The sequence below is a fragment of the Temnothorax americanus genome, unplaced genomic scaffold (genome assembly GCF_048541705.1).
Source record: "Temnothorax americanus isolate GAGA-0224 unplaced genomic scaffold, ASM4854170v1 Scaffold4, whole genome shotgun sequence".
Lineage (NCBI taxonomy): Eukaryota > Metazoa > Arthropoda > Insecta > Hymenoptera > Formicidae > Temnothorax > Temnothorax americanus.
Window position 1 is genome coordinate 7511308 of NW_027509547.1, and position 26193 is coordinate 7537500.

The 26193-nt window shown below is 39.7% G+C and overlaps 1 protein-coding gene across 2 annotated transcripts in view; it reads left to right on the forward strand.

Moving 5' to 3' along the window:
- Window positions 1-26193, forward strand: part of Mdy (diacylglycerol O-acyltransferase) — a 95210-nt gene that overhangs the window by 60361 nt on the left and 8656 nt on the right. The window contains exons 6-9 of one of the 2 annotated variants that reach the window (XM_077415908.1): window positions 4689-4838; window positions 10042-10222; window positions 12292-12400; window positions 23223-23267. In XM_077415908.1, the coding sequence (XP_077272034.1) occupies window positions 4689-4838; window positions 10042-10222; window positions 12292-12400; window positions 23223-23267 (485 nt within the window). The remainder of the gene's footprint in view (window positions 1-4688; window positions 4839-10041; window positions 10223-12291; window positions 12401-23222; window positions 23268-26193) is intronic. The other variant, XM_077415909.1, reaches the window with a different exon arrangement.

The window sequence follows — 26193 nt, forward strand, 5'->3', positions numbered from 1 at the left end:
ACTTTTTAGTTTTCTACATTTGGAGGAGTAAAAACCAGTGGTTGCAAGTAAAATTTTTTTAAATATTTTCTCGTGTGTATGGATGCAATTTATATATTGTACAGATTGCATCTATGCACATGAAAAAATATTTAAAAAAAATTGATTTACGCATTACTCTGGTTTTTACCCATCCATTTGTACAGGAGAAAAGAAGAAGAGAAAAAGTGAAGGGTATTAGGGCAGAGGAAAGTAAAAGAGCTTCTCTAGGGAGCACGAGTGGCCAAATTAGGAATCAATGTATTAGGTGCGTGGAAAAACGAAGAACGAAATACAGCTTCTCGGTAAGAACGAATTACTTTTGGTCCACGAAGATTCTTCAGCGTGTTTCACTGTATCGTGGTACTGCGCGCGCGCATCTATAAATTCATGCGTGGTTCCATTGTGTTCGCTCACAAGATATACGCACGGTGCGTGCTATAAAGAATGAAAGCTAAATCGACGATCCCAAACACACTTTAAGAAGAATATAATCTATGACACGCTTTCATGCTTGCCATCAAACAACCTAACTGATTGCTTCGTTTTAACTGACGCGTGAAAATGGATTTTAATCGAATGATTCCTCTTTTACATATCAGAATATATTTGCATGTATATTAGTAGCGTGCATCGACAGCGTTAAAGAAAAGTAATGTGTGAGAGGAATGGAGAGAGAGAGAATACTACGCGATTTAAATCTTATAATTAATACTTGTATACGTGATTTGTGTTAATATCAATATCTCTGCTAGCACGTTTAATTAGATATTTGTTTGATACGTGGATGCCGAGTTTTTAAATTTTACAATCTTAAATTTCATTGTAAAATTTCAACTTTATTTATTTTATATCTGAGCAACTGAGAAATATATTCACTTTGAATACTTGAGGTTTTTATTTGTAAAAATCTTTTATGGAGAATTCTTGTATCTGGAATTTTCACATTTTCTGCTTTGTGCTAAGAATGTGGTACGATTCGCATTCCAATATTCGAATGACTTTTATTCCTTAAAGAATATTTCAAATATCTCTCTTATTTTACATAATATTTTTAACCGTTGTAATACGTTCACATTGAAATGATAATTTTGCGATTAAGATAATAATAAAATAGCAAATAAATTTTACTTTTAAATATCTTTTCCGTGTCCCTGCTAAAACGTTGTTCAGTATATTTTCTGTTGATTTTCTTCTCTATCTCTTGACACATCTGATGTGAATTGATGCATTTTGATTAGAAACTATTTTCACGTGCACTTCGGGACGACCGGACGAAGGAGTCCGAGCCGAGATACTTGAACTTGGCAGACGAGAAAATGTGTCGTCGAGTGTTTCCTCTGTAAGGAAAAGTCTTGATCATTATTGATCTGGCTCCTTCTTTTATACTTGCCCGGGATAGCGCACGGAAGCGTGCACGATGAAATTCGCCGAGGAATGTTATACCAAGCGCGGTCTCGCTGGAAATTGTGTTTCGCTGTTTGTTCTTCCGTCCGTTCGGGAGCTGACATTAATTTAACCTCGTACGAGGTATGTCTAAAAAGTTCGCCAACGCGAGCGCGAAACAAAGACAGATGACGTTTGCAGAACTGAATTCTTACCTCGCTGTAACATTTCATAGCATGTGGTACTTGGAAAGAAAAATAATACGGTGTCAAATAAAAATATTCCTTTGCGTCGCGGATGAATATCGAGCGAATTTAGATCTTATAAATATGTATGTGGATTTTCAAAACAATTTTACGAATTCCGTGTTATTTATTTAAATATTATAAATTAATAAAAGGGAACGATGCAAGCTCACACATGTTTTTTTTCTCCAAAATAACAAGAAAATTCTGATTTATAATTTTAGTATTATCAAGTTTTAAAGCTATCTTTAATGGCCAGTCTACAATGAGTCGTTAGTCGTTAGTCAGATGTCGGGTGATCGTAAGAGATGGCATTTGGCCAATCGCTTATGATTGCCGATTACAGACTTTCGATCGTCTTATTACACGTTTATGACTTTTTCCGACTTTCTTCCGACATCTGACTAATGACTAACGACTCATTGTAGACTGGCCATTAGAGATTTAGAGCGTAACAGAGTTATCAAGGTTTCCCAAAAATTTTCAATGATATTATATTCTGTAATTCCTCGAATTTGCTTGAACATTTTATATCGCTCTTCTTCTCGAGACGATGCTCATGAAGAGTAAAAAGATTAAAGATGAGATGGCGGAATCGAAAAATTGTGGGTTTCGCGGCGAGGTACGACAATGGTCCACCGGTGAGAACTGGCACGTTCTCAGTTCGGCGAACTGCCGTGGAAAATTGAGCAACTATTTTCACGCGTGGTACTGTCACCCCTATCGCCCGTCGCGCACAATACATCGCCGTCGTTTCGTCTCGACCGTGTAGGATATATCGACGCGCGAGCAGCCTCGCTCGCCACTATCGGCAGAACCGTTCGTTAACCTTTTTTTGTACCAGATGAAATATAGACTCGATACTTTGTGGGACATACGCGAATTTAATGACTTCGCAGAGAGTGAAAAGTAATTTTCCGTCGATTTTCCATCGGACCTTTGGGACGTATACGAAGGATATCCGTCGCGTTTGCACTAAATAACTTCGTGGAACGAGGCTCGTAGCGTAGATGAATTGGCGAGTTTAATTCCGATACTTTGAACGAAGAAACACATTCTCCTGTCGAAACAGAACAAGTGGATAGCAATCTTTAAAAAATTACACACTTAACCATCTATCGGTTTTTTTTTTAATGGAGTAATATATACATATTATCTTTAAAAATACATCTATATTTAGTTATATCTTTTTTTAGCTTTTCAACTCTCACAATTTAAGAAGATCCATCGCTTTTGAATATTCGGAAAGTATCTTTATTTAAAATCGATGAATTATTGCGATACTTTATACGGTGCATTTCGTTAATAATAGGCTTTCTTACGAGCTGTTCAAGCTTGGATCGTAGTCTTGTGGTGAAGCTGTCGTGTCGTTTTGCAACAGACCGTATACGCAACGTATATGGGCGTCACGACATTTGGCAATTACCTCGGCATGTACGAACACTTGATACGAGCTGTATGACGTCGCCGGTGTGCCCGGGCGAATACAAGTGCGGAGGACAAGCTATAAACGCGGCATAAGCGCGCGGCAACGAGCGGTGCACTAAAACGCGTCCCGAGACGCGTTTCGACTGTTGAACACCTAATGCCGCGGGAGCTGCACTGTCGAACAGGATCGAGGCGGACTCCGGAGGGTTCATGTACACTTCAACGTATTAGAGGTTTTCCCACTTATGAATATTGACATACAATTTTATTTAAAATAATAAATTGACGACGTGATATACTACCGTTTTCAATTTTTTATTTTGCCCGACGCTCTGAAAAGCGTCAGAGAGAAAAACGGGAAGACGCGTGAAGAGGGAGGACAGCTCGATCTCGCGTTGTCAGAACGTACCCGGAGGACAGCTCCATCCCCCTTTTCATTGCCTTGCAGTGTACCTGAGCTGTTTAGCTAGCATGCCACTGCATCACCCTACGGGGGCGGCAAATACACGCCGCGGCGCATATTTCGCGGAAATGCTGTAGCGCTTTCGTGCGTTGCCGACGAGCATGTATACATTAACGAACGATACCATCGCCGTGTAATATTTGCTTCGGGCTTTCTCGTTTCCCCATTATCGCCGTCGACGTTGTGGCAAAGGCTGTCGCTTTCGATCGCTTCAACGATTGTGATTTGCGCCATCGCGTCGCTGTCACCACCAGTACCACACCGCCCCGTGCCGACTACTATATGTGCTACTATATAGCCAATGATCTGTTTATCTGTTATTTTCCTGCTCGATAGACCGCAAACTAATTCCAGCAGAACGAATGAACCAGCGCGTACAGCGATGAACCTTCTTTGTCAATCTGTCATCCCGACGCTTTATTTTCTCTCGGTATATTTACCGAATGTACCTTGCCGCCTTCCTAAAGAATTAATAGCATGAGTACGAATATAAATTTTCAGCGACACCCGGTGCGCGCTGGCGCAGGTAAATGAAAGTTGGGATGCAGGTAGGACAGGCGCTGCAAAAGCGAAAGGTAGAACAGTTTCGTTCCGTTGGAATTATGTCTTTCCGCCCGTGCGGAATCTCGCCACCTCGGCGGGATCGGGACAGCTCGGTCGCAGGCGCGATTTAATTAAGATACGAACAATCCTGGACGCGAAGGAGGCCACCGGCACGCTCGATGGAAATATTGGAAAATATGAGGATCGTGCCGACGACGGCGATGCCTTCGTCATCGCGTCTGCAGTTTTTCAACGGCCGCAGTTACTGGCACCGCATAATAATAACAACGGAGCATTCTCAGGATCGTAGTGATGATACCTACTCGTCGATAATTAAGTCGCGGCCTGCCGTTTGCGGACTTCGCGGAAAGATCTGCGATCGCTGTACGTAGTCGTGCATGCGAAAGAGAGAAATTTCGTGACGATCGATATTGAACTGTATAGAAGAAGAAAAGGAGTATATCCCGTTGAAATTTAAGCGAGATTCATAACGACGAGCGAATGCGCGTGCACGCGTGAAACAGGGAGAAAAAAATATTAACTTCGGGATTCTTGAAACATTTTACTTTTAACACTATAGCTATTTTTACGGTGTATTGTTTCAGTTGGTGCGATGTACGTGTGTATGTTGTACGCCACTCTCTTTTTGAAGCTATGGTCGTACGTACAAGTAAACATGTGGTGCCGCTTGAGCAACCGAAAGAAAACCACGCAAGGCAGAATGAGGCGTCAGCTGTCTTATAGTAATCTTCAATGTAAGTATGCAAGAACGCGTACATATAATTTCTTCACGTATCTCTTATTAATACGATATTAATAACGTTCCACACATTTTATTCTTTGTCTGTCACATAATAATAAATGATTAATATATACTTATTATGTAGCACAACACGTGATGCGACATATTGTACAATTCTATTTGCACCATGAAACGGAATGAATCAAAGAAAAAAATGGGGAAATATTTTCATCGTCGCATATCTAAGTTTATGATTTACTTTATGTGTACATACCATCCGCGCGTAATTCGCCACCGAAACTAAAAATAGTCACGCACGAGAATATATCATTTCCGACGCATGAGCGACTATTTTTTACGTGATTACATTGTATGCCATGGGTTTTTTTTTTTTTTTACGATATTACGACGCTGTACGACGTCCCATCGATGCCGTTAGAGTTATACGTAAAACGGATTTCCGCCCCGAAGCCGACCGGCGTAAATCTTCATCGTTACGTACATCGATGTGCATATACGCACATCCAAATAGTGCAAACACGTCCTACGAATCGGTAATCCACTGCACTCGCGGTATTTGCCCACTCCTGAAGGCGCGTCGTGGCGTACCGCACGCACGTATATGCGATTCACTTACGTGTGCGTCTCACTGTAAGAGTACGCCTGTATCTACGCACTGTGTATACGCGCATGATGATAAAGGGAAAATAATTTCCAGCCAATTTAAACTGCCGATCGGACGTGCCATTCGGTGCCGAACGCGCCGCGGTATATCGATTATTCTGACCGGCAAAGTTAAATTATACGGTCTTTCCCCCAACAACGTCGCTCACCGCGCGCGGCATTACAACCCTTTTCCTGCCCCGTTCTCCCTTCGCAGTCGTAGCGACGGTAAAATGTCGACCCGGTGCGTTTGCACTTTTAATCATGATTGCGCAATCGTTTTACACGCCGTGACGTGACAGAGTTGATTGGTACGTATGTCGATCGCCACGGATTCCGATGGCGTTCAGACGACGCGGCGCGATGATTTATGCGACGAACGTCGTTTTTTACGTATCTAAAAAAAAATCGTCAAAAACATTTAAATAATTAAAGCAGGGATTATTTGAAAAATTGTCGAGTTTTTTTTTCATTTCCTTCATTCTAAAGTGACTTCGAAAGATAAAAAGTTGTTTATTCGACTTTGAAGCATGAGGAAAAGCAATTTTGAGCAGCCTTGCGTGTGCATGTATACGCTCGTGCTGCCGATTACAAAAATACGAGTGCGCGATAAGCAAGGTATTCACGCTTCATCGAAGCGAGAATTTTCTGCGAGGCGACGAACAATTTCCAACTTTCCTGTAGATTTGGCCCTCGCCGTGGGCGGCGTTTAGGGACGCTACACGCTACGTTTCGCACCGAGAATTAAGATGGATATTCCCCGATATGGACATCGGCGTAATATATTCACGTTCGTTTCGCTCGTAGCTAATTAGCCCGTTATCCGCTCGACCGACCCGCGATCGTTCTCTCACCCGGAGAGCGTCCCTAATTACGGTGCAAAAAGTGACGTAGTTTGATATAATTATCGAAACTCGGTGTTCGCACGACACCTCGACGCTCACCGGCTCATCGCGACGTGATGGCGACCGGCCGATCGATCGATAGACAAATGCAATCGACAAAAGCCAGCCTCGGGACTCCGTTATTACGACCGCGAGCTCGTGTAATCTAGTGCGCGCACGGACGCCGTGTAATTTTCGCCGTATCCGCCTAACCCGGACTCCTATGGCACGTCGTATTATTACGTCTCGTAATGACGACGTAGAACCAGCCGCGGAGCCTGTAACGTAACCCGTGTATGTATCGCGAAGGCGGTGCACCCTTCGCGTTTTTTGTTCGTCACGGCTCCGATCGATCATGCAAGAAATGAAGCTTCTCATGGCCGCTTACCCCAGGAAGAAGCTGGAGAACACTTTCTTTACTAGCGTCTATATAAAGGTAGACTTTATGCTCCAAATTTTATTTAAATACGTATTATACTTTCATAAATACATCTTATACCTTAAATAATAAAGAATTTTTATGTAGAAAATTGAGCCGAGGAATTGTTTGAATAATAATATATTAGGTAGTAACTTTTATATACATAGTGACTGAATGAGAAACTTGCCCGCATTTAGAACGATTCGTGGATGTCTGAGTAAGTGGCTATTTGGTTAGTTTGTAAAGCAAACTGAAATAAATGGAAAGAAATCAGCCATTAATTTAATCGTGCAATGTACTTGATTTGAAGCAAAAGTGGATGTCGGTGTCGTCTCAAGTCCACGTGCCATATCGAGGATGCGAGACAATTTACGAGTCTGCAGGATTGCGTGGTCAAAGATCGCAGGCAATCGTATTGATTGGCGAAAGCTTCTTCTTCTTCTTCTTCTTCTTCTTTTTCCTTTTCTTCTTTGGTGTGGCGTCGGTGCTTAATTTGTGAGACTTCTCGTTCAAGCGGCGTTCTCGTAAGGATGCTGTCTCTTTTGTCCCTGTACCTCTGGCCTTCGATATCGATTTCTTTTTTCGCTGTTCTTCGTCCATCGCGCACGTTTCGAGATATATATATGAACGAGGGTGGTCTTAAGCGCGTGGCATCCCTTGGCACAAAGACGAAATTACGTCGGCTCTCGAGACGCCCTCGGGCCGAGATTGAAAAAAATAGAAATTACACCCGTCGCGAACGGAAGCCCGCTCGATCCCGCTGCGTCCCCATGAGATTTCACCCCCTCCGACGGCTACGATCCCCGATCTTCTTCCATCCTTTTGCGGCCATCCACGAACGTGATAGGAGCCACTAAGGAGATTCTAAGAGCACAGATAGGCGGGTCTTTGGCAATCGCAGAAAGCGAGGTTGACTCCCGCGTCAACGTAAAAAATTCCTACACATTCTTTGTCTTTCTTGCTGGATATTATCTTTTATTACTTATATAATGAGCAGTTTGAAAAAAATTATTGAATCAAGATTTAAAAATATGAAATATTATCTATATGTATATTTTATTATTTTCATTATTATGTTATTATTAGTTGAAGTTTACGGTATAAGATATGTTTATAACATCAGAGATTGCAAATGAAACAATGTAATCAAAAGTGTGAGCCAGTATTTAAAAAACGTTTGATTACTTGGTTGATGATTTCGGTTTATAAACGCGTAATTATAGCGTGTATTATGCATCGTTGTTAATGGCATGGTACTTTAATATATAAAGTCTCATGATGCAGCTGAGTCACCTCTCAGCCATATTGTGAGATAAGGAACGTCATGCTCCGTCAAGAATATGTCAACGAACGTCGAGACGAAGTCTGCCTCATACCATAAACAAAGGAACATTTTCTCGGAAATATTCTGTCGACTGTTTCGTTAACATAATTACTGAAATGAACTACCAAATAATTCAGGTGACGCTAAGAATGTAAACTCGATTATGTCTTTACTTCGAAAATATGGCTATAATATAAACTAGAATTTAATTGAATTAACGTTTAATTAAATGTATAAAAATGTTTTAAATTGTAATCTGTTTTTGATCGGAAATAAGTTTTTTTAATTAAATAATTAATATATAGCGTAATTAGAAATCGAGCAATAATAACAGTTATGATTTGTAATTTTGCATGTAAATGAAAATTGGTAAAAGATTCGAGCACGTGTACAATTGATCAACTGGAAACGCTTCGGATAAATACAAGCAGTTTGTGCAAATCGAATTGCAGGGAATGGTTTTTAATTAATAACCCGCCGGCGGAGGGTTTACTGACCAAAGATCACAGGCTTGATCAAACGAATTTACATGGAGTATTAACGAATCATTAAACCGTTTCCGAGTGCTTCTGCGTGATCGTGCACTCGTTAATTTCATGTATTTGATCGTTCGTCGAAATTACGTCGCACGTTCGTTATTTCTACTGACGAACATATGTAAGTTGCCGATGTGCTTCGTTCAAGATCTTTCTCTTTCCCCTCGTAATTATCTGTAATTTTCTCGTAATTATCTTTATATAGAAATATAAGATTACTATAGATATAAGAATATATTGTTAATTATAATTATTGGGCGATTATAATTCTTTCTTGTCTTGTGTCTCTTAAATCGTCCGGAGAATTTACGGTTTCCCGTAAACAATTGCACGGACGACTGACGTGCGTCGCGACGTCTTGCCGACGATTTTGCCGTAAGTTTTGCCTTCGTCTTCCCGCGTGACGACGGATTCCGAACGGGAAAGAAAAGGAAAAGAACAAGCTACATTTATTTCGCTATTTAAAGAGAGAAGGGAAGGACGCGGAGACGGGACGCGCGACAAAGTAAAAAGAGGGCGCAAGGAATTTAATTTGGTCGAATTCTTCTACATTTATTACGAGGGTCGTAGAAACGATGTCTAGAGTCGTTCGTCGACATGGACGTCGATCGGTGTCGCGAGAGCGTGCCGCGACTACTCGCGCGACTAGCTTTGGTGTCGCGTCGCGACGCTAGTCCGGGACGCTGTCGAGTTCGAGCGGGGCATGGCGGTGCAGCGCGGCACCCGGCGCAACCCGGGCTTATTTGAATTCCAGATTGGATTATTCATCGGATTTGGATAATTGAGGGGATTCTATCAGTTACTGGTTCGGCGCCGGGGTGGGATTAGACGCGCAGATGGGAAATCCGCGCGCCTAGCGCAACGCCGAGAAATTCCGAGGTTTCCGGCCGAACGGATCGCGCGAGCGAATCAGTTTCGTTGCTTAAGGAGAGGGCTTGATGAGAGGCTTCAGAAGCGATTGCACAAAGGAAGAGATACAATCATGAAACTCCTAGAAATTCTCCTAGAAACGTTCACTTTACTTTTGCTACGTGCGGGCAAGCATGTAGAACATTATAATATTACTAACATTTATTCTTGTAAAATATACTTTTTTTTTTAGTATTTTCCACGATTTTTATTTTCAATTTATTCTTTGGCAGCACGAGTTTCTCTATACAACGTTTCATGTTGCCTATTTGCTGGCTCTTGCATTTTTTTATATTATTTTGCTGACTGTGCTGCGTATCTGTTTAGGAAAGACAATTATTTTCTTTTAGCAAAAATAAAAAGTAATAAAAGATATTTTTTCTTTACAATATCGCGGATTAATTAATTTTCTATTTAATACGACTACAATGGCAGTCAAAATCGACGCGAGTTAATAAAATACGATCTTTCTCTTGCAGCTTCCGGCATTCAGCAGAGTGCAAATGATGTCATCGAATTTGAACACGAGATGAACGACCGCGGAAACGCGTTGGTCCAATATCCTGACAATCTAAACTTCGGCGATCTTTATTACTATATATTGGCGCCTACTTTGTGCTACGAATTGAATTTTCCCAGAACACAGCGGATTCGAAAAAGGTGAGTGAATTGGAGTTGCGATTTTTATATTTCAACATGAAGTTATATTTGTGATTTCTATCGAAAACAGAAGTTTCCAACTAGCATATTTTCCGTTAAGGTTGTGTCGAGGGTTGTGTAGGTTTTTGGCAATCATAGATCTGTTTTGAAATGGTAACGCAAACAGAAATATCTTCTCTAATCATTATACATGAGATCTTATTCTCGTCTCGGTTGAAATCAACCGCGATATGTCAAAATTTATAGATTTCGGTCGAGAAAAATGAGAGCGTCCTAATTAAGTGTTTTTTAAAATAATTATGCAATAAATTTCTGTTAAATGGTGTTAAATGGGTTTTTTCCATCTGACTTTTTTGAAGCAACATATCCTTGTTTCGGTTTACGTATTATGTCTCGAGAATACTACCAAGTTCACTTCGATCGGAAAACGAGTCAAGTGGAAACTTGATATTGTCTGAGTTTGGTCGCGCGAGCGCATGCATTGCGTGAGGTGTATATAAATCCGTGTTTGCTCTCAGATTTCTCGTATAGATTTCATGGCATATCCACCGCGATTCTCTCTCTCACGTTTTATTTTCTTTTCGTAAAGAATGTCAACAAATGTCGAAGTCGCCAGTTTACGAAACTCAGATTCCAACAAATGAATTCTGTTCCGAGAGGAAAATTTTGAGGAGAAAGGGAATTCTCTTACCTTGTCCGAGATTTTATCGAGAACATGAATTATTCGTGCAAGTCGAAATTGGAGGAAGCTTTCTCTGTGTGAGATATATGTTTTAGAACTCTCATTTGAGAACGTTGATTTAAATTTATTTTTGATGTGCCATTTGTGAATAATAATTTAATCACAGGAATGTACGCAAGGAATTAATAATTTCAAATCAAAAGTAACGTGAATGTATAAATTATTAATAAAATCTGAATTGTTATAGGATATTTCAAAATAAGGAATTTAATATTAAATATTTTCATAATTATCTGATTTATTGTGTGCGTATTAAATTTTAATCCGGATGATATTAACCCGTTTGATATTAATTACAACATCCTAAATACCCTTCAAAGATTATATGTCATATTTGTGAATGAATTAGACGTAATTAATACATAAATTGAATTATTACACGCTTAATATATCTTTTTTCAAGTTCGTTGTTCTAACTATATCGCTGTTCGTATCGTTTTCGTTGTGCGCTTTCTCCTTGTGTGCATCGTCTCTCGTGCAGTCACGTTCGTCGAAAAATGCATCCAGACTTTACTTGTCGCCAGCAGTTTGCCGAAAACGAAACTCGCGCGGACGACATATCGCCGAATGGGAATGTCGTTTCACGCGATAGCACTCAAAAGTCGTATTTTCGATTTTTCGAGAAGCGGTTTATGGTCGAGAGAGTGACTGGGAGGGTAACGAGAACGGGGGTGGAAATTCATGGGTCTGGTCGGAAATCGGTTTGCGCTGTCGATAAAATCTAGGAGCAAATATATGTGTATAATGATCAATGTAATAGAATCACATGGAAGCAAATTAGTTTGGACGGTCGTAAATCCAATAAAAGATATATCTTCTCGTTTACTGTAGTGTTACACATAGATATACATTTAAATGTCAAAAGACAAAAGTGTTACTTTTTTAAATCAAAACTGTATATATTGCATTGTTAAAATATACAATTTGAAATTATTTTCACACACACACATATCTTTTTGCGCTTAAACTTTAAAATTAAATAATATTAAACAATTTTATTCGTACTAAATTATATTAACACTGCGCTGACTCGTGTTTTTGGAGCACTCACCCGAATACCCTGGGACTTTTAAGTCCAAAAGGTTTTTGAAAACGTTACAAAAATTTATAAAAATTTATTTACTATCTTTAAAGCTTCAAAAAGTGATTTTTCTATTTACATAGGCCGGAACTGTTGTTTTTTCCATTCCCGTAGGTATTATAAATCGACTGTGCCTTAAAAGGCCCATGGTGTCCGCGCAGTGTTAATCTTAAAATCATATTTTCTAATATTAAGATAAGCTTTTTTGCATATTAATACATCTAGTTTATTCAATATAACTTACAGGTTTCTTATAAAACGGATATTGGAAGTTGTCGTAGGATGCCAAATGATGATGTCGCTTTCCCAACAATGGATGATACCTTCCGTGAAGAATTCATTGATCCCTTTTAGCGTGAGTGTTATATATTGCATTATTATGATATTTTTAAACAACATTTTGCTCCGATTTTTAAGTTTATGCTCCGGGGAAAAAAATATCACTTTATATTTAGAAAACCTTTCCGATAAAAATAATTTTGTCTAAAGCACAACACATTGTTTGCCTTATTACTAGCCTTTATTCTCGAACAATGTGAGTAATGATCTATTGATGTTTCGGACGATATCTCCTGCTTTATTATGAAAGCTAATTATTTATCATGCTGGTCGTAAATAAATCGGACTAACCACGAGAGCGAAACAGCTGGTAAGATAGGGGCCGAGAGACGAGCAGAAGTGTAATTTGGTTTCGCCAAATAGGTACGATCAATCTTTCGAGTAATACTCCCGCCAGGAAATTCGATACACACAAATATACAGCAAATTCTGCACTACCCCGAACAAACAGGTATCCTCCGCGCTACCGAATTCCCTAGCTCGCGATAAAATACGCAGGAAAAAGGGAGCTGTCGCATGTGCCACAGTTGCAGTAATATTGTTGCAAGTTACACCTGTAGGCAATATACTTACCTGTCTGTGACATAACGTTGCATAATATCACGAGCGCGATGTAAATTGTATTTCTTAAAATGCTAAACAGATGCGAAAGGAGGGAAACTAAGGGTTTCAGCGACACGTACAAAGTATATTTTTTATCGCTTACATTTCGCCCGAAGGTGTCGCAGATATATTTTAGATGTTAATAACTTTGTCGTGAGAACTCGCAGTGTCTTCGTCCGTCGCGACAACAAACATTTATAGCGGAAACGGTATATAGCTAATTTATTTTCGTAACGGTACGGTGGCGGTTTTGATAGAAATAAGCGAAAATGAGAAGAAACGAAGAACGCGTCGCAGCGACGTGTCGTTTTATCCGTTTACGTCGCAATATAATGCTCGAGGCACGCCATCACTTTTTATCTCACACGGAGTTAAATCCTCTGCCTTGATTTGGCAGTTATATTTAATGCCCCGGGAAGATGACGCGAGCGATATTTTCGTTGCAAATATCCCATGCTTCCACTTGCAGACCGGGCGATGTCCCGTCGGTGTGATAAAGGTTAAATACATTTGCGAAATCTACAATTATCACTGGTTATTTATTACGAGTTTCGTCGCTTTTCAACGACGTCCTAATTTTGTTCAAATATCTCGAATTAAATCTACAACTCTCCAATATCCTTGCGCAAGACCGACTGCGCGAGTTTATCTGTAATAATTATTTTCTTTCCATGAGCAACGAAATAAAGAACCATAGGTAATTTTTTTTATATTTCAAACAATAAAATTACATAATGAATTATTTTACTTATTTATAATATTTATATTATATTGAACAGGAAACTTTCTCTTTCTCTCTCTCTCTCTCTCTCTCTCTCTCTCTCTCTCTCTCTCTCTCTCTCTCTCGCTTTTTGACATGATTTTTATTACATTTTTTAATAAAGACAGAGAATAAAATTGTGATATTCATCAAATTAATTAAAAGAAATCTATGTGCGCGAAGAGCCAGTTAATTAGCCAATCATCAATCGCTGCCGATGAGGTGTAATAATGAACCGCTTAATTAAATAAGCTGTATCGATAATAGAATAGGAAGGGGGCGCGCAATTCAAAGCACTAATTAGAGGAGTACGAAGAGCGCGTAATATTGATATTTATATACATATACTTTTAACCTCGTTCGGACAGCTTTGATCGCACAGTAACAAGGGGTGCGTGAATATGTGCCGCAACGACGGGAATTTTGTATTGTGTGGTCGTGAGAGGTCCGTGGATCTAAATGGGACCTTTTACGTGGCTGCAGGGCTTAACCACAACTGATCCGTGGCGGGCGTCCGCGGTTCACCAGCTACGCCCATATTTCGTACATAATGCTATCGAAAATCCGGATCTTGCCATCGATCCGCTAGAATTGCTAATAATTCAGCCGTTCATACCAATACCGACTGCGCCATGTTTCGGTAAAATTGCGAAAAAAAATTCCCACGCGCTCAAATCAATGCGATAGCTGTATGATGAAATCGGAGTCGATGATGTTTGCTGTATATTTACTGCATTTCTTTTATCGGGAGTCGATTTATTTGATATAGAAGCTGGGAGCACAAATGGAAAGACAATTAATTTTTGATTAAATTTAATCAATCCACGGTGCTTTCTGATTTGCAATCATTTGTGCAAATACAACAAAACAAATTAACAAAGCACGAATCGCAAACAAATGTAAACGCTTAAAGCATATTCAGACTAGAAATTCCAATTTTAGCTTTCATGCAGTATGATTAAAAATTAATTAAGATATTTCACGTACATTCCGTATAATTAAAATAGTTATAATGAAATAAATATACGCAAATATGATGTCAAAAATGTTTCCATCTGATGTTAGTTTGTTACAAATATAATTAGTAAACAACATTATACATTTTTTAAAATGAAATCTGCTATATCGGAGAGTAGTCTCTTTGAAGCGCCTACCGTTTATTTGGTCTGTGTGTTCATATATTATTTACAGTCAGATTTATTATTACAGAGAGTGGTAACTGTTCTTTCCCATAATGACGGACCCTAAACGGCGTTAATCGAATTTCCGCATTCGCGATTAGTCCAACGACGTGTTCTCTCCTTGACGTCTTATCGTCGCATTCGGGGCTATCCCACGCAGGATTATTAAGCGTTTCCATCGCCTCGAGAATCGGGATCGACGCGAGCTACTCAGCGGGGAACCGGCCCTATATAGGAATCCGGCCGCATGATTTCGCGCCACGGACAAATTGCTTCAGCAGATTGTTCGACGTCCCCTTTGCCATCCCCTTCTCCCCCATCCTTGTTCGATTTCTCAAAGAGATCCGAAGAAAACGCTTCGCCCAGACGCACGCTGGAAATACCATGCGTGGAAATACCGAGACGATAGCGCCGTTCCTCCGTCGCCTCATTCTCGCGCGATAGTGGGATTCGAGATCGCGGTATCGACCGAACGAACGCAAAGTAATTGCCACTGCTGCTAGTTGCTGGCAAGTTAATGCCGGGATAGGGAGCCGAACGACAAACTATCCCTTCCACCGTTTCAATCCTCTTCCATTTCGATCGCTTCCGCGTTCGTTCCATGCGCCATTCTTTCTTCGCTCGGCGACAAATTGGATCTGATAATTGCGAGTCGCGATTACGACAGTCACGTCTCGTCGATCGAGCGTCCAGCTGGCACTGAGAAACGGGCGCGTTCACTTCCCTCGATTTAGCTCGCCGTGGTCTATCACTGTCGCCCGATGCGGATGTTGACGAAGGGGGGGAGTGAGGAAGAAGACGAGAGAGGGAAATCGTGAGATTAAGAAATCTACGTGGATATTGCTTCCGCCGGATCGCGGAGTCGCGAAGGGAGAAAATTGATAACTGCGGATGATGCTTGTCGGAGGGTAATCACTTTTTACTGCTTTAGCCTGAGCCTCGTTATTCTTACAGGGCGGAATGAATGGATATAAGAAAGTCGGCACGGGCCGCGCCGCGCCGCGCGCGACCGGAAATCCTCGCGATTTCCTCTGGCAAGTGGGCGATTAACCCCTCCAGCGCTGAGAAATATCCATCGTGCTGCGCTTGCTTAGTGACAGTCGGTGCTTCTGCACGAACAATTCTTTCCAAGTAATATCGCTCGCTTCAATTACACTAAATGTAACTGTCTATCTCTTATTTAGCGTTGCTTGCTATCTCGTTTCTACATTGTTTCTTACTTTTGTTTAGTCTTTTTTATTTTGTACTATAGCGTCTTATAGATTTGTTTAATGCCGTAAATACGATCTGTCATGCAATTCAACGATGTTAAGTATTACGAATAATTGTTATGTCACGAAGAAACAAAGAAACTTTTTCTGTGACTGTAGAATTGTGCGGCATTTTGTTTCCCGGATCGATTGAGTGATCGAGCAGTGGTAGAGATGGTGCGTCGTACTTCGGCTTATCGGCTCATGGCATAGTGCAGCTTAAAGGGATGAGCATTTAAAGGATTTTCGGGAGTGCGTCGCAAATGGTTACTGCTTCGAGAACCATGCGGCTTTATGATGGTGGTTACGACGGAACATATGGAACATTTGAAATATATTGATTTTTTAATCGCATACGACGCACTATGCTTTCACATATACATGTATAATTTTAGTTACGTGTAACATAATCGATTATATTTCATTAAAAAATATAGAAAGAAGGGAAAGGGGTTGTTCGAGAAGTAATATTTTGAGAAAATATTTTTTATAGAAAGGTTAATTTTAGACAAGTTTTATTTATGCGCGAGTTTAATGTTTTTTTATTTCTCTATTTTCTTCGTGCATCGAATTTCGCTAAGGCGCGAGAGTCAGGGAGCGGCGAATCGGGAAAAGTTGCACGCCGCGGCATGCAGGACATTCGCCCATTGCTCGTTTTTCCTTCCGTCGGCAGGATTCCAGATACTTGACCAACGTTGTCGAGACGGAATTCGCGGAATACCATCAGAAGCCGATCGCACCTTCTTGTATTGAAGTTGCCGATATGCGTTCGCCGGCCGGACGGGAGTTCCGCCTCGAGTTTATAACGCTGCAAAAATTCTTTCGATAGCTAACAAGTAAAATTGCTGGTGAGACTCAATGTACGTGACTCAAGAATCGGATTTTCACGGGATCGATCTCGTGTGCTTTTGTCAGTCTTCTTTTAAGCTTCGAAGAGATAAATTTGCGCGTGAGCGCGTTTCGTTTTAATTTAATTTTCTTCATTAACATTTTAGTATATTAAATTCTGTAGATTTTATACTCTTCTTCGACTAATATTTTTCTTGCATTTCCTGAAAATTTATATCTACGTAGAAACTTTTGAATTTTGATGCTGTATAATCCATTTTCGACTAACTACATCGTCGGATTCAGACTTTATAGTGTTATTTCAAAGTAGTTTGGAAATCCGCTCGCGCTGGACGTTATTACAACCAGCTTAACGTATAACGACGGCGATATACATACTCGCTAAAAGAAGTGAAAAGCGAGGCAAAGTTTTATTGCCAGCGTATCTTTGTCGAGAAGAAGAATGTCGGGCGGTATTTCTTCGACTTTTAACTGACGGCGAAAAGCGGGCGCGAGTTGTACATCGAATATTTTGCAGAAACATTTCAATCTTCCAGCGTTCGTGATCAAACAAGACGCGGAGGAACTAAGATCTTTGTAAGAAAGAGATTCAATCGTCTTGGATTTTCGCGAGAATCGTTGCGGCCCCACGAACTAGTTATTGTTTTATTTTTTCCCGGCTTGTTTGTCGCGCCAGAAAAAGAAGAGGAGGAAGCGAGGAAGGGAAAGTGAAGCGAAAAACTGCAGGCGGTATTTATTCGACTGCTAACTGGTACCAGAAGACGTCAGTGAGTAGAGAGTAGAGAACAGCGAGGGTAGTTGTCTATGGAACCCCCTTTTTGCCGGCGCTCCGGCACGAAACACTTAAGACCGCGTCGAGTGCCTTTTAATCCTATTTGTCTTCCGCTGCGCTCCAGTAGCGTATAGTCTGGAAGTGCGGCTCTGGAAGTTGTCAGTTCGAAGTAAATATTTTGGTTGCCTCCGGAAAAGAGTTGAGTTGAATTCTAAGGCATAACTCCGGACGTTAATTCGCCGAAAAACAGGCTTCTCGCGTAATGGGCGTATAGGAACACAACCGAAATTCATTTGACGCTGTTAAAAGCGTCGTTTAAACTATTCGAATAAAGATCTTTATATCTTCGTTCTATATTCTGAGTGTATATTTAATATTAAACACAGTAAGACAAACATAAAATTTTATTTTTTGAAGAGAAAAAGGTTTTGGTGTTTATAAGTAAAAGCTTGGTCGAGTATCTTGATTCAATTTAATCATCATTTTAGTTACATAATTATCGTGATTACATCCGAGCCAATAAGAACTTTATTCGAAAAACTCGCTGATTTAGAAAAACTCCCACGATTCTTCTATCGTCTACTATTCGTCCTTTCGTTTTACCTCGTCTATAAAATCTCTATAAAGCATCTACTAAAGCATCTGCGTGGGTGATAAAGGATCGGCCTTTCGGCCAAAGGGTGACGCGATGTCTACATAAGTACCTCTCGTTCGCCACGCCATTGTCGGCCAGCCTGGATTCAATCCGTCTGAAGCGAATTTCTAGTATCTCGAGGACTCTTCTCAACGGGACAAGATGTTCGTGGATGCAAAGTCGTAAATGTCTCGGTGCTAATTGAAACGACGACGCGCGAAGGAAACGACCAACAGCGATGAGAGGATCGGATGCACGAGGTCGCTTCGTTTCACGACGTCGAGGAAATTTTTTTCTCACTTTTTTTTCTTTCCCGCGTTTATTTCTTCTTCGTTTTTTTTTCTCTCGCATTCCGGAGTTCCGCAACGTATATATTCGTTGAAGTGCCACGAGCAGTGTTCGGTTTAATACCGCTGCGAAAAGGATGACAACGTTCGACTGTATATCATATCGATCGACTGTATCGAATAAAGACGGATAGAAAAGATGAAGGAGGGAAGTGTTGCGAAAAAGAAAAATTCCTGAACTGCATCAGTACAGAGTTATAGCGCTTTTCGACTTTGAACAGTTTTAAATATGTATATTGGCAGATATTTTCTCGCGTTTAACTCGCGCGTGCTTAATTTCAATTTATTAACATTTGGCGGATATGTTATTGGCATTGTTACGATCATGACGTATTCAATTTTTATTATTAACTGTACATCTGTAAAAAAAGTATTGTTTCTTACAACATATATGTGTGAGAATTACAATGCATGGTGTAAAAGCGCTTTCTTCTCGCGCGCCTTTACTATTCATTCAAAGACCAATATGCTTTGATCGTTCGCGTTACACAAACGCAGCGGAAACAGGATGGATAAAGAGAACGAGTAAGAAATGGAATAAGAGAAAGAAAAGAGAGAAATGTGGCTTGGATATCTACGTGAGACGTTTCGGACGTGATCGCCCGGAGGAAAATCTACCCCGCTTTTATTTTCGATCCCTCGGATGCCCTTCACTTTCCCCTTCTTTCGTCTGCATCTCGAGTGCTGTTATTCATTCGCGAAGGCTCTCTCGAACCACCGAGTACCCTCGCAACTCCGGTCGGAATGCAATCATTTGGGATGCCGTGATTTCATGAGAATACAAATTCAACCAGCTCGTTTTTTTTTCCGAGACGCCTATATAAGCGATTTTATATTGATAATGGCGCCTTAGATTTTTCATTAACGACTGTTTTTCTTGCTTCTGCGTCTTAAAAATTCTTCTTACCGTCGTTCTTTTAAGAAGCTTCTTTTAATCGTTCAATTACACGCAGGAAAGTCGTGTTTTATAGCAGATGCGCGGCGCAAGCTGAGCTCGCCACTTGCCCTAGCCGTAATTATCAGGCCGCCTAACGTATCGTGCCTCATTAAACTGAGCTGTAAAGTTGGCGCTAAGGAAACGTCGTCGTTGGGACAACTTGTTGCTGTCGTAAAAAAATTATTTTTTTCATGACGTAAGCGTTTGTTTATGGTATGGTCTTTAAATTTTAGTATCATTTGCTTGAATCGCGTCCTTTTAAGCCGGTAATTCGCCGCAATTAATTTCCAAGCTTCTATTTATCACGGTGAAACCACTGCAATAATTGAATATATCATCTATTGATAGTGTACAAGCAGATGAAACGTGCAATACGTTACGTCGTTTCATATGGCATTAACTTGCGGATCACTAGATAATAGTACCATTCTACATTTCGCCTTCGCCGTTTTTTCATTTATCCCGTTGTCGCAACAGCGACAAATGCGAGTAATTTAATTAACATTATGATACTGTCGCGACACGTGTGCTGCAGAATATTAACTGTAATAACGGCAATACGTCACGATAATTGCAATTAGCATGATCCAGTTGCGTGTGTTTCATTGTCATATTGAATCTGTTATTTACTGGCAAATTGGGACGTGAAATGCGTTGTCACGACTTTCAATATTTGCTAAATAAATATAAATATATATAATTAATTTTCAAATGTGTGTTTATTTTTGCATATTACAGTAAAAATGAGATTGTATTTAGAAATGCAAATAGAGATTATTATTATAAATTTGTTTTATAAAAAAAATTATAACCGGAAATATTTTCATTTAAATTTAAGTTTATTGAAAAGAGTTCATTGAACTGTACGTAAAAATATATGCATAGCTTGCTAAATGAAATATTTCGAGACTCGCATTTTCCCTTTACATTTTCTTTACAAAGAGATGCCGCAGTTTAAGGAGGAATGCGGCCATTGGCGCGTGCATATACGCATAGTAATGATGTGTTGAAGTCGCGAGGAAGCTCTGAAAGGTATTTATTTGCAAACCTGGTATACAAGCGCGGCTAGCTGGCTGTTGTAGCATTCGGAGGGACCGCTTGACAACCGCCACTTAAGCGAAACGCCGGAGGGACGGCTTCCTTCCCTTGTGTTCAATTAGCGCCGTGCACGAAATATCAATTCCATCAAGGCAAAGCTTCTCATTCGACATAGACCAAGTGCAAATCTATATCGGGGAAAGGGAGCATACGAGTATCTTCGCCCGATGGAGAAGCTATATTGTTAAATTAAGTTAAAAGTTTGTTGCTTAATTTAATAACATGCCATATAAGTGAATTAACAACATCTGGATCTCCGTTAAACTTTGTTGATTAATTTTAGTATTTAATTGGATCCGCATATTAAATTTAATTATGTCATTCAAAATTCTGTTTTCGATAAATATATGTCATTTATTCGCTTCGTGTGATGGTATACTATAGCGGAAAAGTAGGATTTAGGGCGCTCATGGTGGCCGAAATTTGCATTATTTGCTGGAGTGATAGTTATATTATTTTCCAGTAATCTCGTACATCGTAATAGAAAAATTACGAAAGAGAAACTTAAATTATTGCGTGCATTCTTGTAAATATGTATTTCACAGAAGATATTAAATTTTGTTCATTTCCAAAATCATTGACAGACGTTTGTAGTATCATACTGCACCTTATTAAATGACTTATATTTGCACTTATATTTGCGCAATTCTTCAACGCGAACTATATGCGATACTGCTAAGGCTTTTCCTTTTAATATTGCATTTGGATTAAATTCAATGTCATGAGTGATGGGCCCGAATCCCATTTGTATGATAAGGCTCATTGCAAAAAGTCAGAGAAAAATTAACTTATATTTAAAACAAATATAGCGAAAATTTATTTCAACTGATTTGTATATAATATAACAATATAACGACAGTTTACGTAGCTCGAATATTTAACAATCATTGACAGCTCGTCCAGCAAAATGTGCGATATTTCACCAATCGTGGCACTGCACTAGTCTCTGCACAGAGCGAATATGCCAGTTTGGATACCGACGCGATGATGTACTTAATTCATCATTTACGTATAGATAAACGAATTCGACGAATTTTTCATCACATTTCAAATTTTTTCGTGCACTTTCCTAATTTCATAAGTTAATGTAATTGAATCGAAATGCTTTAAAATGGAAATGAATAATATCGCGTGAAAAAAAAGGATTATTTTTTTAGATTCACGTGAACGTAGTGAATAATAAACAATCGGATCAAACATTTAAAATATAACAATTAAATTATCGAGTTAAATTTACAAAAACTGATAACTTTTTTATTTAAGACACATTTTATTCAAGAACCTAATGCTCATAATTTTACTCGCATTCTTGATTGATGCAGTTCTCGAAAATATCAGTACTATATGTAAAACGATATTTTTCAAATAATAACAGAATAGTAACGATATCATATAACCGCATTTCGACACGCGGATTAAATTTTGCGGTTTGCTTCCCCGATAGTGACGTTAATCTAATTTCGCGTGGGCGTTCATCCGTAAGTAAACCATTAATTGTGCTGCAGCAAAGCGTAGTACGTTGTATAGAGATACGTAAATGCTGCATCCTTTCAATTCAAAAGAATTGACGATTTATTGATTCGATTTAACTGTGACGCACAGCTCAAAATTTCCATCGCTGCGCTCGATCGTGATGTTTTTTGCGAATTTCGAATTGTGCTATTCGAATGCGAAGTACGTGAAGTAATATTCAGTCCCAACGATCTTACAGTTTATCGTATATACGCATCTTAAATCCAATTAGAAAGTTACGTTTTGTATAGTTTGTAGCACGTTTCGCCCTCTCGCACTTGCCCTCCTAACTCGCATTTGTTTTGCGTTCAGCTTTAGGGCATATTTGCCTCATTCCTGCCCTCTCTTTCTCTTAAGGACGTTCTCTCGTCCTTATACTAGAGAAAATCGATTTTCTTAGGATTTTTTTGAAACTGTGAATATACGTTAATTTAGATGTGCTTTATGCGTGGTATAAATTTTATTACCTCTTCCGGTATAAAAAATAAAGATACTGAGCCTCAAAGTTAAAAAAAAATTTTTTTTTTAAATTTAATTTTTTTTAATTTTGGCATTTTTTCTTTATAGAACTCGACGAGAGGAGCAACTTTGGTCCTTTTGGCCAACCTCGTATCTCTTACCGTTTAGCCTGGAAAATCTTTTTATTAGTAAAAGTTGAAACTTCGAGGCTCAGTATCTTGATTTTTTATACCGGAAGAGGTAGTGAAATTTATACCACGCATAAAGCACACCTAAATTAACGTATATTCACAGTTTCAAGAAAATCCTAAGAAAATCGATTTTCTCTAGTATAAGGACGAGAGAACGTCCTTAACGCATCCCTTCTCCGCACACGTTTCCCACCGTATTTACCTTCTACATTAATAATCTCGTGCCTCTCTCGTTTGCGTTGCAGAATATGGACGTAGCCAAGGCCTCCGAGCGTCTTCTCAAGCTGGCGGTGAGTATGTACATATATGTATGTATACACGTGCAAGAGTTTATAAGGGTGCACCGAATGTGTCCGAAATACGTTGTAAATCAACAATTTCAAAGTTTTGTCGTGAGTTAAATCTAGGAAGTTATCTTCAAAGGTGTCGAATATTTTTTGATTAACACTGTTGATAAACGCTGTTGCGAATAAATATTAGTTTGTGAATACATAATTTGTGTGTTACATAAAATTATTAAACATCTATATTATTTTAATATTGTTTTTTTTTTCTAAAAAAGATATGAAGATAATAATATATGATAGAGATTTAATTTTCGAAATTGAAATTTGTCTTGGTGGTAATTTAGATTTGTCGCCACATTGATACCGTATTTATATATATCTTGTCAAAAAAAAGAGAAAAGCAGCGCGGCGTACATAGATACTTTCAACTTTCCGTGCTAGATTTTCGCCATTTTTCTCCAGCACGCCTCTTGCGAGGAAAGTCTCGAGGCACAATATTTGCGAATTCAATTTCTTTTCTCCCGCAACAAAACGCAGTTTCCGCCTGAGTTTTGCCATGACTACGAGCTCGTTTGACAGAACGCGGGATATATAGAGAAAACTTGTATCGAACTACGTGTCGTCGATAAATGCTGCGCTTAATATAACGCGTCGTAAATTTATTCCGTGCATAAGTTTGCAAGCTACGCTAACTATCTTGTGCGAACGTTCACCAAGAACATAAATGTTTAAGATAAAATTTCCAAACGAGAATATTTAAAATTCTTAAGACTATTTAGCGCAATCTTATAAACCTCGCTCTAAACTGTTCATATCTTGTCAATGCAATGCTACAAATTTTATTGGTCAGTTTATTCATTTCTTCTTCTCCACACGTTCTTTGTGGATGTGTTTTTTTTTTACTTAAAATAACAGAATGCATAAGAGACGGATAGCTTCAATGTTCCCGGTTAGAGATCTTTACTTTACGATAAGTTGGATCTGTTACATGTCGGAAAATAAAATAAGCTATCCGCGGGAACGTGAAATAGGAATGTTGTGTTTCTTCAAGGAAGAGCGAGTCTGGAAGGGTACAGAGAAGATTCTATAAGAGCTTCGGGGCTCTTGCAGAAAGTACGCCGGAATCTATGAATTCCTGATTTAAGTTTCGTCGTGCGTCGGCTATATTCCCGTGACGCTTCCGAGTGAAATATGCACGCCCGACGATGGAAAAAAGGTCGTTTGTCGCTAAGTCCGCAGGGAGATCGATGCACAACGATATGCCGAAGATGTTGTTTCGATACGTCCGATTCGCCTGTTTTTTCTGCCGCTATAAAAGCAGTTGCTGGAAAATGAATATCGGAAACAGTAAATCTATCTAAGAGAACGTAAACTTTTTGGAATAACCGGTTATGCATTTTTATAGAGTCTATAGAGGAACCATTTACTTTTAACGGTAGCTTCTTTGTGGAACTTCAAATCGATCTTTTCTTAACCGTTTTAATCTTCTAAATAATTTCTAAAAAATCGTAATCTTGGAGAGAAATTTTATCAGAAATAAACCTCATCTGAAATTAGTTTGACGTTATAAAAGATTAATATCTCTCGATATTCAAACTATATATACAGTTATTCTTTGTGTTTTTAATTTCTACAGTTAAGAGAACATACGATTGCTTTCTCCGCACATCGAAAACGTATGTAAAAAGAAGAAAGAAAAAATGAACTAGTTTGCGCGATGCAATAGTTTGTTCATGCGAGCGTCATAGCGCCCATCGTGTCTTTTTATTTCCGTGTTCTTCTCGCCGCGCGCGCCGACACGCTCTGCTACTCTTCGACATTCAGACCGGCTCGAGCGATTCCGCGTCCGGTTCGTTCGCCGTTGCTTGTTATTCTCTCGTTAGCCCGGTAGCTCCGCATCGGAACTAGCCGGCCGTGGTGTTTCGAGTGCTGGGCGGGGTCCAGTGAACCGAATTCAATTATATAAATTCGTCCCAAAGCGACTGTCCTCGGGAGCGTGTATAACGGCGCGCACGGCGAACTAGCCCGTTGCGTCCAGGCCGTTCGGTAGACGTCGATTACTCGCGATTAAAACAGCAGACCGACGGTCATGCATGACCGAGTTTTATTGTTATGGAACTTTCGTTCGCTCCACGTTAATTGACCCGACTCTGTGCTCCGACTGTTAATTATTGGCCCGCCCGTCGACTCGCGCCACTGACAGTTTTCTATCGGGATGCCTTAAACGCGCGACTATAGATATAAAATAAATGTAATTTATATTTAAGACTTCCGTAATTATAAAAATTACATTATATATATTATATATATATATATATAACCTATTCAGTTAGCGTACAAAATCCGATTCCGTTCCATTTATTAATCCATTTTATCTATGATACATCAGCATTAAAAGTCGATAAAATACGTCGAAATTAGGTACTAGGTCAGATACAATACTAAAATAAATTTTTGCGCAAAAGAAGAAGATCTAAAAGGAGATTATCCCAGAACTCTTTTAGATTAGATCAAAGTCTCTCGAAACAATACTAACATTGGTTATTGAAGGGGGAAAAAGCCTCCGGCGTGTTCTTTAATAACGTACGATAGAGAGAAAAGGAAACGCGCGCACACAAGACAACATCGGCCCTAGGGCAAAATAAATTTTGCCGTGTAGAAGAAAGACTTCTTTTCGCCAAGGCGAGGCAAAGGGTTGCTCATTTGCGGCAGCCGCGACATTCTGTTTGTCCTTCGCGTGCGCGAAGGAAAAATCATTGTTTGCCGATCGCCGGACCGAGTCGGTCCCTCGATCTTTCGCGCGCCCTTACTTTTCGTTTACACTGCAAATAGCCGCGAGGGACCGTGGACTCCGGGATCGTGTGACCGTCGTGGGTTAATTGCGGTTCTTATGTACGAGGGTGGCACCGGAAGAAACAGGGCGGAACTG